Genomic DNA, 11,718 nt, shown 5'->3' with positions numbered 1-11,718 from the left:
TTAATGGATGTTTAGAAATATTTTCCATAGCTTTAATTTTATTTTAAAGTTCTATGAATTTTAATAGAGATTTGTGTTCAGACTACCACAGTTAGGATACAGAACAATTCCTCAATTATCATTTTAAAGAAAAAATATTGTAATATTTTAAGGTAATGTAAACGTGTTCCCTTCATTTAAGAGTTGTTTGGTTTATTTTTTAACACTTCAACTGCTAAAATGCTTTTCTAGTCTGTTGACTACATAAAGTTTTTATGATCATGTTACTTAAGTTAATATGCTGTATTTCATAGACTACAATATTTCATCTTTAATATCTCTGAAATTGGGAGATATGTTTGATACCATCTTATAATTCAAAGAAAACCAGTTGTGGGAAAAACAAAGCAGGATGCTATAATAACGTGATGATGCTTGATGATGTAAGATATGACAGACTTCTGTGTCATCACTTGTTTTTGGCATCACTGATCCTAAGGCTCTTCACTAGGGATGACGATTCAGAGATGTGGGAAATGTAGACCATCCCCCTCAAGGGTTGCATAGATGCATGGAGTAAACAGACAAAGGCTCAGTGATTCTGTGATTGTGATACAGTGTGATGAGCACTGTCATAGAGCAATGGCTAATGGGGTTCAGAGGACCTAGAATACTTCCAGGATTCCCAGAGGAGATGGTCTTTGAGCTGTATCATAAAGAATGAGTAAGATGATTCACCTAAGCAGGGGAGGAGTGGGGCAAGAATGGGGAGGACAGGAGGTCCCAGAGCTAATCCTGAGCGAGCTTGCTGGTTAATGAAAATGGAGTGAAGGGGTGCCAGGGGAGTTTAGCTTGAAAGTTTTGTTTGGTACAAGGCAGATTGCTGAGGCCCTTTCATTCCATGTTCAGCATGATGTTAATCCTGAAGGAAAATGGGAGGTTCTTTTGGAAGATTTTTCTGTTGGGGATTCAGATAGGGTTTACATTTCAGAAAGATGACCCTAGAAGCAGAAGGAAGAAAATGAAGTAGAGGTTGAGGGGAACAAATCTGGAGTCAAGAGGATGTTTAATAGGTTGGAGCAGTGAAGTTCACGAGAGGTAATGAGGATTTGAACTAAGGCAGTGGCAGGAGAGGACAAGTTCTAGTGATGCTTAGAGGCTGAACTGACAGCGTGATCATGATGTGAGGTTGGGGAAAGGCTGGAATTGAGGACAACTCCCAGATTTCTGGCTTGAATGGACGGTGGTGCCATTTAACCAAGAAAGAGCAGCCAGCTTGTAATGATTTGGAATAGGAATCCAAGGTAGAAATTAGGATAAAAAAGGTAGCCTACTCTTGGAAGAAACTAGGTTATAAGAGAGAACATAAGGAGTCTTCAGCAGCTGTTTTTGTTTTTGTTTTTAATTGTGAGGTTAATGCTTTAGAAAGGTCTTGTTGTTAATGTGTTTTTCTACTTGTAGAGTGGAACATTCTCATACTCTGCAATTCTTTAATTTTCTTGAAGTGGCACTTTTTGGTTTTTGTTCATGGTTTAACCACTAAAAATTCCCAGCTACAGCTTGCTGCAAGAACCTAAGTTCTACTTCTCATCATGGATTTCTTCTTGAGGCCATTATCTTTGAAGTTTGATAACATTAAAAAAAACAAAACCTCTCAACAAAACAAAAAGTTGAGAAATTGAAATACTAAAGGAATTTGGCTTGTTTACAAGAAAGTAAAAGATAATGAGAATATATAACTTTATAAGGTTAGGTTAAGTTATGTTTAATTGCAAACAACTTTGTGAAACATTTCCCCTCTTTATTGTCTTTAAAATGTGGGCTGCAAAGTATGAATGCTTGCAGGTATTGTATATTCTGGAATTGCTTTGAATTGGAGTTGGTGAGTGTTAGAACAAATAAATCCCAGGCAACTTGTGATTTAATTTTATAGGCACACATTCATAAATTGGATTTAGGCAGTAATTCCAGAAAAGCATACACAGGAGAATCATTTGCTTTGTGTTCATTCTACAAAGATTTAGTGAGTACCCATATGTTGAAGCCTTTGCTACATCCTGTGGCAGGGGAAGTAAGAGGATTTAAACATTGCCACTCATGCTTGGTAGAAGGGATATGTGCTTGTGGCATGGATAATGGGTCAGAGAAGGGAAAAGATGTTCTGATGCATGATCAGGGAAGGCTTCTTGGAAGAGGTGGCAATTGAGTTATTTGCCGAGAGATAGCTGTTCATTCTCTTTGACTAGTCTGTTTCATGTGACACTCTTTTTAAATTTTTTTTAATTTTTTAATGTTTATTTGTTTTTGAGAGAGAGAGACAGAGTGTGCGTGGTGAGGGTCAGAGAGAGAGGGAGACACAGAATCCAAAGCAGACTCCAGGCTCTGAGCTGTCAGCACAGAGCCCGACGCAGGGCTCGAACTCATGAACTGTGAGATCACGACCTAAGCCAGAGCCAGACGCTTAACCAACTGAGCCACTCAGGTTCCCCTCATGTGACACTCGTGATTCATTACCCCCTTTCTTCAAACTGTTCCCTCATTTGATTTTCCAGTGCTCTATTATCCAGTACCATTTCCTCTCACTGTGTTACCTGTCAGGATTTTTATGGTTCCTGTATCTCCTAGGTCCTCTGTTCTTTCTCTTTCCTCCTTTCTCAGAGGTACCATTTACATCTGCAGCTTTGAATACTTTGCTGGACAGATAACTCTAGACTCAGAGCTGAGCCTAAGCTGTCTCTGAACCTCCATCCTGCATTTCCTGCTGAGGCCTCCCTAGCCACTCACATTTAATTTGTCTGAATCTGAACTCTCCCCTACAATGCACACCCTCCCTCCCTCTCTTTCTTTCCCCAATGACTGCTGAGTGCCTACCATGTGCTAGGTGCTAGTTTATCCTTCTTTTGATTTCTCAGACTTGGAGTCTCAGAGTCATTTTTGTTCTGTCTCCCTTACCACTCTTGTCTAAATAAGTATTTTATTTCTGTTCATTCTTTCCAATATGTTTTAAAATATTTTTAGTTCTACTCATGCCCATTATCTGTGTGCTTGGATCACTGCAGTGGTCTTCTAAATGTGGATTGCCTTCGTCTTCATTATCAGTGTCACCATTGCTTACTGAGTGTCTACTATGTTCAGAATGTTGCTAGCATGCCATGTTCTATAGACTGGAAAAGGGAGTACTGGGGGAGAGAAAACAGACCTGGGATGATAAAGGAGCCCGTCATTAACTCCAAGGTGATAAACCAGTGGGAGAGTCAGCAGTGCAGAGTGAGATGGGAGGCAGCTGGAGGAAGTAGAATCCAAGGCTTGGGAAGATGAGCACTTAAGCATGTGGAGAAGGTTTTGGGCAAGGTGTTGAGTGGTAAACATGTGAGGGCTAGAAATCCACATGGAGTGGTAGGAGAGCTGTGAGCTGAAAAGTTAAGCTGGGAATAGACTCTGATGGGTGTAGTACGCCCATATGGGAAGTCTGGGCTTTGTCCTGTGGAAGTGAGTATAGGAGGGGCATGGACAGAATTGGGGAGAGTGTGATGTATGGAAAATGCTCTTGTAAAGAAAATGTGGAGGTAGTGTGTAGGCTGGCTTTGAAGGGAGGGAATTAGGAGACCTCACAGAAGTCTTCTGTGACAGTTTGTTCCTCTTCCTTAATTCATTCAAAACACGGGAGCTGCCAGATTAAGTTCCTGAGTCACAGTTTTGATCATACACTCTCCTGCTCAAATGACCTCGAAGATTCTCTGTGCCTTGAGTGGTTCTTTGCTGGGTTTGGGGTGGCCTTTGTAATCACACTTTAGCCCACCTCCTCCCCTTCAGGAACCAACATTTGGCTCTCATACAGATTTTCCGTTTTCTTGAACCTGCGTGGGAAATTGTGCTGTTTGAAATTTCACCAATCTTCCGCATGCTCATAATGCCTTTCATGGCCTCTCAGCCAGTAGTATTCTTACCCCTGCTTGTGAAACTTCCCTAATACTTACTGCGTGTACTGTTCATTTTTGATTAATCAACAACTGACATTTCTTTTGTAGCTGCAGAAACTGTTTAATTAGCATTCATGTTGTTGTTTGTATGTTTTTGTTTTGTTTCTTCAACAGTCTGTAACATCCTTGACCCTTTTGTAGGTGGCTACGGCCATTATATTGGTATCTACTACTGCCCCAGTTATGGTATTTTGAACATGGTAATATTTGCTGACCTTCAGTTTTGTTTTAGCTTGTCAAAACAGCCAGGCAGATTATGCAAGATTCGTGGGGCTCAGGGCAATAACACATTTGAAGGTCCCAGCTTTTATCAGGGTGGTGGGCATTGAATGAGTAGATCTAGGAAGAACTTTCGTTTCTTCTAGTCTTCTTGTCCCTTTCTATAGATGGGTTTTCAATGACCACAAGGGAGTCAGGAACATCCCCTTGACTTATGTTGGGCAGTGGGTTCCCAGCTCCCCTTACAAGGCGGTCCTGTTTTCAAAGGGAAGAATCTACTTAGATTCTTGTCTTGAGATTTTTGTCTTGATATAATTGTCCCTGAAAACCGGGATTTAATATCAACTAAGTTAAACTTTTTTGATCCCAACTATCCAGAAGTAAGTTAAAAATGGATGCTTACACTTTGCTGTTAAGTAGGTCAGAAGGTCTGCAGAGCAAAATTAGCATTATATGGATCAGAGAAATAATTGCAAGCACCTAAGTTAACAAAGACTAATGGCTGGAAAACTTTGGTCAGGGGTGTTGAAACACTTGCTTTTTAGATGAAGGTGATATATTCTGAAGATTTTAGATTAGTTTTCTTCTCACCTCCAGGGTTGGCAGGCTGGTGTGCATTAGAGGTAAGGACTAAGTGGGGAATATGGGGTGGCTTTATGCTTTTATTGAGGAACCTAGTGCACCAATTTTCCATTAACATAAGCCATATTAATTTGTAGGGGTGATAATTGGGACTGTTGGCTAGCTGATTCTTCCCTGTGTGCTGCTATGCAAAGAAAGGGACAAAAATGAAAAATACAAGCAAGAGAACTGAGAGAATGTTCGAAAGAGCAAACAGTTGTAAGTTCTTTTAGCTGCAACAGAGGCACTTATGTGGAAACAGCTGACCTGCTAATTAGAAAACATCCTTGCCTATTCATTAAATTAATTATCCTAAGGAATTCTGCTAGGCAACACTTCGTCTAGTTCTAATTATTATGTGCCCTTGAAAGCAATAAACTGCACTTTTAGAATAAAATTTTATAATTTAGACATCTACATGGCTTACTCAGACACTTCCTGTAATTAGAGTAGGATAGTAATGAGGGGTTACATTTTGGTTTTTATTAAAAAGGCTTATCCACCTCTTCATAGGGAGATTATAATGAATTATTAAATAATGTATGTTTAGATTTGAGAACTCCTTGGAGATCATTATTGTTCAGATATGAGAGGTTTTTAAGGTTATCTTTTTGGATTACTTTGGATCTTTATTTTTTTGAATGAACGTCATATTATGATTAAAGATAGTAGTAAAACTTTTCTGTCATAAACTGACATTATGTTCAAGTAAGAATAAGGTGAATTATCATTCATGCAGCCACATTATCCTGTTTTCCCCACTTTATCCTGCAGAGCGTTTTCTAACCTTAATCAGAACTCTGTAAGAAGTGTAGGAAAAGAACACCTACTGTATACCCCCAGTGGTCTGCCCATGAGAGCAATTCTGTGAAAGGTGAGCTGATCTAAAACAATGAGCTGGTGTTATTGAGGAGAACTTGGCTGGCTTTTGACCAGTGTTTGGATTGGGCCATATATGTTTCAGTCTTAGGAGTGTATGCTTCAGAGGTCAGTGCCTGGGTCCAAAGCTTCCATCTAGCGCTGTGATCTGGGCATTCTCCAACTGGCTGACCTTGGACAAGTTACTTAAAGCTCTGTGCTTCAGTTTTCTTATCTGTAAATGGGGCTAACATTAGCTCCCACCTCCAAGGGTTGTTGTGAGGATTAAATGAGTCCCTTCATGTAAAGTGCTCTTACATAGTAAGGGCTTTATTCACTTATCCATCCATCCATCCATCCATCCATCCATTACTTATTCATTCCACTCCTATTTATTGTGCACTTACTGTGTGCTGGGCCCTGCTGTGGAGACTGGTGTTAGGGGTACAGGAGTCAAACAGATGAGGTCCCTGTCCTATTGGAACCTAAGTTCTAGGGGGAAGAGACACACTATAAATAACTAAAATTAACAAGTTCAGGTACTAAGTGTTAAAAAGACAATAGCTAGGGAAATAGAGAGTGACTGGGTTGTAAGGAGAGAGGTCATTGTTAACTAGGGTGGGTAGAAATGGCTTTTGAGGAGGTGATAGTTAAGCTGAGGCCTGAGTGATGAGATAAACATCAGCTTTGATTAAAATAAAAAAGTTTTCTTTTGTGTTGGTGGCTGTTTCCATATTCTTATTTTAAAATTTCTTAACATCAATATAAAATCCTTTGTAGCAGGACACCACTAGGAGACCTTGAGCCCCTCCTAGTAGCACATGACTGTGTTCAAACCAGTCATTGTCAACATCTTGGAGCTCATTGTCTCCAAACTTCATCTTGTCAGTACCCTGGGTCTCTCTCCCTTGGCTCCAGCTGGGTGCTCACCCACCTTGTTATGCCTGAGTTCCTGAAAGAGCCTGACTCCATTGTTCCCCACTGATAGAAAGTACAGGATTGGGTTGAGGCAGCTGCTCATGCTCACCAGTGGTCTCCATAGCTTATAGGCCAAGCTGGCCACCATCAAGAGCTGGCAGTCCTCTGAAGATAGGAAGCGGAGTGTGAGGTAGAGGGAGCGTGTGATGTGGAAGGGCACAAAGCAGACGGTGAAGAGGCCACACACCAGCAAGATGGTCCGGATGGACTTGGTCCGGGCTGCATTGCCTGTCCTCATGAGGGTCTCTCCTGGCTTGATCAGTCTCTTCACCATCAGCGAGTAGCACACCAAGATGACCAAAGAAGGAAAGACAAAGCCAGACAACGTTAGAACCATGCCATAGGTGAAAAACCGATCAAAATTTTCAGGGCTTGTCATGTCGTAGCAGACCATCTGGCCGTCGATGTAGTCTGTTTGGGAGAAGAACAGTGTGGGCAGTAGCTGGAGGACCACCAGGGCCCAGGTGGTGGCAGTGCCCAGGAAGGCATGCCAGCGGGTCCGGTAGGGCAGTGAACGCAGGGGGTGGCACACGCCCAGGAAGCGGTGCACAGAGATGCAGGTCAGTAGCAGGATGCTGCCATAGAGGTTGGTGTAGAACAGGAAGCGCACCAGCTTGCACAGCAGCTCCCCGAAGGGCCACCTGTCACCCAGTGAGTAGGTGATGATGAGAAAGGGTAGCGTCAGCACATAAAGCAGGTCAGCTACCATCAGGTTCACCAGATAGATGGTGGCACAGCTCCAGCGCTTGCTTTGACGGCAGGAGAGCCACAAGACCATGACATTCAGGGGCAGCCCTAGCACAAGGATGATACTGTAGGTCAGGGAGAGGTAGATTTGCTTGTAGTCCTCCGAGAACTTGCAGAATCTCTGTTCCTTTGAGGCATTAGTATCCAGCATCTCCATCTCCTGGGAAGCTCCCTCTGGGACCATAACTGCTCCTGCTTGTGCTTCCCCTGGGAGGAAAGAAAATGGGCAGCATAGCATCATGACCTTGGCTGAGTGTCAGCCTCTCCCTTGATCTGGCATTTTACTCTGTGTTCCCAAAGTCTGGTCAGAGTCCTTGTTTGAAAGAGGCTAACTCCAGGAAAGAAAATGTAAATTCAAGGGCACAGCAGCCTTTAAAAGCCGAGCTTGTAGACTTACCAGGTCCAGAGGGCTGGCCCTACACTATCTTGTATGCTTGCTGCTCTAGGCTGGGTTGTGACAGGAGGCTCAAACACACATGGTGCTTCCTGTCATTTAAACAGGGCATACAACCTGGAACAGTGTGACTGCTCCTCTGGCTAGAGTCCTTTGCATAGAGTCAGGAAATCTCCAAGGGGATTTTTATTTGTATCTCTTTCAGGATTTATTAACTGCCTATTTGAATACTGAGGCTGATTTGCTTATTAACCATCTCAGCATCCCGAACATCCAAGAAAACAGATGTGAGCCATGAAGCCAGGTGCAACTTCTTCCATATTCCCATTTCTGCTGACAAAGCAGACCTAATAGATCCATGTAGCCGAGGAAGCTGTGTGTGGAGCCTGCTGGTTTCTGTCCCATTGGGAAGTCAGTGGGTCAGTCAGCCAATCAGCATGGAGTCTACAGAAATGAAAAGTTTATTTCTAGGGTCTAACATTCAGAAAGATAAGTTAATACAAGGCAAGAGAGAAAGGTTTAAGATAGGTAATTTTGGGATAAATTGAGTGTTGCCTATATAACACAGCTTTATTCACAACAAAAGGAGCAGAGACCTCATTCACTCTGTCAGTCAACAAACATTTATTGAGCATATCTATTGGGTCTGGCACTAGGGATACAAAGATGAATAACATATGGCTCTTGCTGTCCAGGATTTCACAGTCTGGTGGGGAAGACAGAAACCAATACAGCTAATTGTAACAGTGTAAAGAGTGGTCAACAAAATGCTGTGAAGACCAGCAGGATGCAGCAGTTCTCTGCTAAGGGAGTCGAGTGAAGGCTTCCTAATGAGGTGCCATTTGAGCTGCTTGGGAGAAGAACAGAGACAAAGAAGGGTAAGAGGCCTTCCCATGGGGTGGGGGAGGCAGCTCATGAAAGGGAATGGAGCTTAAGAGCACGGTGTGTCCTGGGGTGGCAGGAGAGCCAGCGTGGGGGATGCCATCATAAAGAGGATGGATGTTCTTCAGCAGGATGGTGATGGGATAGGCTGTTTGAGGGAGATACCCAGCAGCCTGGAACTGGGCCTGGAGCAGTCGGACTGTAAGGGACTGTAGCAATGCATGCAGGTGAGAGATGCTCAGTACTCCCAGTGAGGCCGTGCAGCATGGATGGAGGGGAGGACCTGTCCCCGGAGATGCTGCTGGGGCAAGAATGACAGGACTGAGTGGACTTGGGGCATGCACCAGAAGAGGAGTTAAGGGTGTCCCTCAGACTGGGTGAGTGGGCGGTGAGGCCAGTGTCTGAGCCGAAGCCTGAAGCTTGAAGGTTGGGACTGATGTTCTGAGGTTGCAGGACGGTGGCTGTCTATGCTGCAGCTTGCACACGGGCTCGCCACCTTGCTAACTAGCTTTACAATCTACTTGAGCAAAGCAGAGCAAAGCTTTCTGGCTAGGTGAGTGAAAAGAATATCATTTTCTCTCATTTTGTTCCCCGTAATCTTTCATGTGAGTGGGGGGGGGGGGGCTGGAAAATGCTTAGTTATTTCCAGCGAAGCTGCCTTCCCAGCTCGGTGTGGGCTCTCAGAGGGAAGCCAAAGAAGGGAACCAGCCTGGCTTAGTATAGGCTTGGCCAGCCAGTTCACACTGTGATCTTACTTAATCCTCAGAATAACCTTGTGGATGAAGTGTTATTAGCTCTAGTTTACTGCTGAGGAAATTGAGAGTCAGAGAAGACACCCCTATAGGGCTCACTAGGGCCTCTAATCTAGTATGCTTGTTCCTGATGTGGATTGTGGGTTTCTGCTCCCTCAGAGCACATTGTGGTGTGGTGGAAGGTGCTCAGATCTGGCTCTCCCAGGAACTGCTAGTATAGTTTGAAACAAGCCACCTTGTCTGTCTCAGCCCTGGTCTCCTCAGCTATAAGACAGGACAGTCTCTCTGGTGAGATTGCTGAGAATTAGCTGGAAGAAAGGCACACAGTCCCCACAGGCCTGCCACAAGGGAGGGACCTGACACATTTTAGTTCTCATCCCACACCCTCCTCCCTCTTGCCCTAGAGATTATAGTGCTCTGAAAACCTGAGCTCTATTGTTTATTTGGGAGGACGGGAGGGCAAGTGTGCCTTTGCTACCCTGTAACTAGAGAAAGTGACTTTTCTTCATGGCTGTTACCTTCTGCTATGGTCTCAATTGTGTCCCCTACAAATTCATATGTTGACCCCTTAACCCCCACTGTGACTGCAGTTGGAATAAGGAAATGATTAAGGTTAAATGAGGTCATAAGAGTGGGACCTTAATTCTGTAGGATTATTGCCTTTGTAATGAAGGGCAGCAGAGAGTTTGCTTTATGTGAGGACATGGTGAGAAGATGGCCTGCAGGCCAGGAAGAGAGCGCTCACCAGAAACCAAACCTTGCAGTTCGTTCTTGATCTCGGACTTCCAGATCTCGGATCTCAGTTTCCAGAATGGTTTCTCCTGTTTAAGCCCCTCAGTCTGGTATTTACAGCAGCTTGAGCAGGCTAAGACACCTTACTTAGACTTCAAGGCCAACCTGGTCTGGAGGGATAGCTGTTTAAGTGAGAGGATTATCATCTTAGTCAAGGCATAAGTGTAGAAAACTATAGTGTTTGGACTAGTGCATTACTGAGGTTGCTGTTGTGGAGAAAGAAAGAGGGAGAAAAAAGTCAGGCCATAAAGGGGTAATTGGCTTGGCAAAAGCTGTGACAGTCTTCACCACCTCCTTTTCCTTGAAGCTTCTCTTCTCTGGCTTCTGTCATCCGCTGGCTTTTCCTCTGCCTCCCTACAACGTCTAACTCTCTCCATTCACTGGGATGAAGAACTGAAGGGCTATGTAACTTCATAGAAGAAAGGAAAAGAGTGGAAGGGAGGCAGGTTGGGGTTTTGCAACAGAAGGGAACGTGAGGGACATTTGCCACGATGAATGGGATTCTAAGGAGAAGTCCACACATCTACAATATATGTATTGCATAATGCAGTTTCCCCTCTTTGTCGCCATTTCTTCAAGAACTTTCAACAAGACTGACACAATTTAGAGTTGGAATTTGTTTCTTTTAAATGGGCTCAGTGGGAAGATGGACCTCGTGAAAGAATGAAGCAGGAGTCCTCAATGTGCTATTAAATGGGTACCACAGTTTCTGACCTTGAGCCCAGGGTTCTTCCCACTGTGAGTCTCCAAGAGCCTGGGGCTGTTTCTGGCCCTGCTGAACAGGGGCCTCAGCAAGCCATCCCAGGAGCAGTCGTGATGTCTGCGGACCACACTGGACATCTTCCAAAGGGGATGGGGAAGTCTTTGTCATCTCAGTAGTCTAAAATAGTTATCACCACCCAGGAAAATGACACACCTACAATGAAAGAAGTGTTCTCCTTCCTTTTAGTGTTTAGAAGTGTTTATGAGATACATATTTTAAGAGTTCAGAAGAGGGAAATTTATGAATAAATGTGAATAACTGCAAAGTGTTACTGCCTTTCAGTTGTGGAGGAGTGGTTGTTGAAAGAGAATATCTTTAAAAAAGATTTTGTGCCAAAGGAGTGGGCATTGCTCATTTTCATTTTAAAATGCCACTATTGGGGCACCTGGGTGGGTTAAGTGTCCAACTCTTGATTTCCACTCAGGTCATGATCTCATGATCACGTTGGGCTCCGAGCTGAGTGTGGAGCCGTTTTTTCTCACCTTCTCTCTCTGCCCCTCTCCTCTCAAAATAAATAAACAAGGGCGCCTGGGTGGCTCAGTCAGTTAAGCGCCCGACTTCAGCTCAAGTCATGATCTCATGGTTCATGGGTTTGAGCCCTATGTTGGGCTCTGCTGACAGCTCATAGCCTGGAACCTGCCTCGGATTCTGTGTCTCCATCTCTGCCCCTCCTCTGCTCACACTCTGTCTCTCTCTCAGAGATAAACATTAAAAAATTTAAAAATAAATGTTAAATAAAATGCCACTATTGTA

General features: G+C 43.8%; 1 protein-coding gene across 1 annotated transcript; it reads right to left on the bottom strand.

The window, feature by feature from the left end:
• Positions 1–6,459: 6,459 nt before the first annotated feature.
• On the bottom strand, positions 6,460–7,700 carry LOC122230070 (P2Y purinoceptor 3-like). The gene is given in 3 exon segments (XM_042955738.1): positions 6,460–6,637; positions 6,639–6,946; positions 6,949–7,700. Coding segments are annotated over 3 exon segments (1,086 nt in total). The 5' UTR covers positions 7,624–7,700; the 3' UTR covers positions 6,460–6,534.
• Positions 7,701–11,718: the final 4,018 nt, after the last annotated feature.

The sequence above is a fragment of the Panthera leo genome, chromosome C2 (genome assembly GCF_018350215.1).
Source record: "Panthera leo isolate Ple1 chromosome C2, P.leo_Ple1_pat1.1, whole genome shotgun sequence".
Taxonomy (NCBI): domain Eukaryota; kingdom Metazoa; phylum Chordata; class Mammalia; order Carnivora; family Felidae; genus Panthera; species Panthera leo.
The sequence above is the reverse complement of the archived record's forward strand: the minus strand, read 5'-3'. Positions and strand labels throughout refer to the sequence as shown.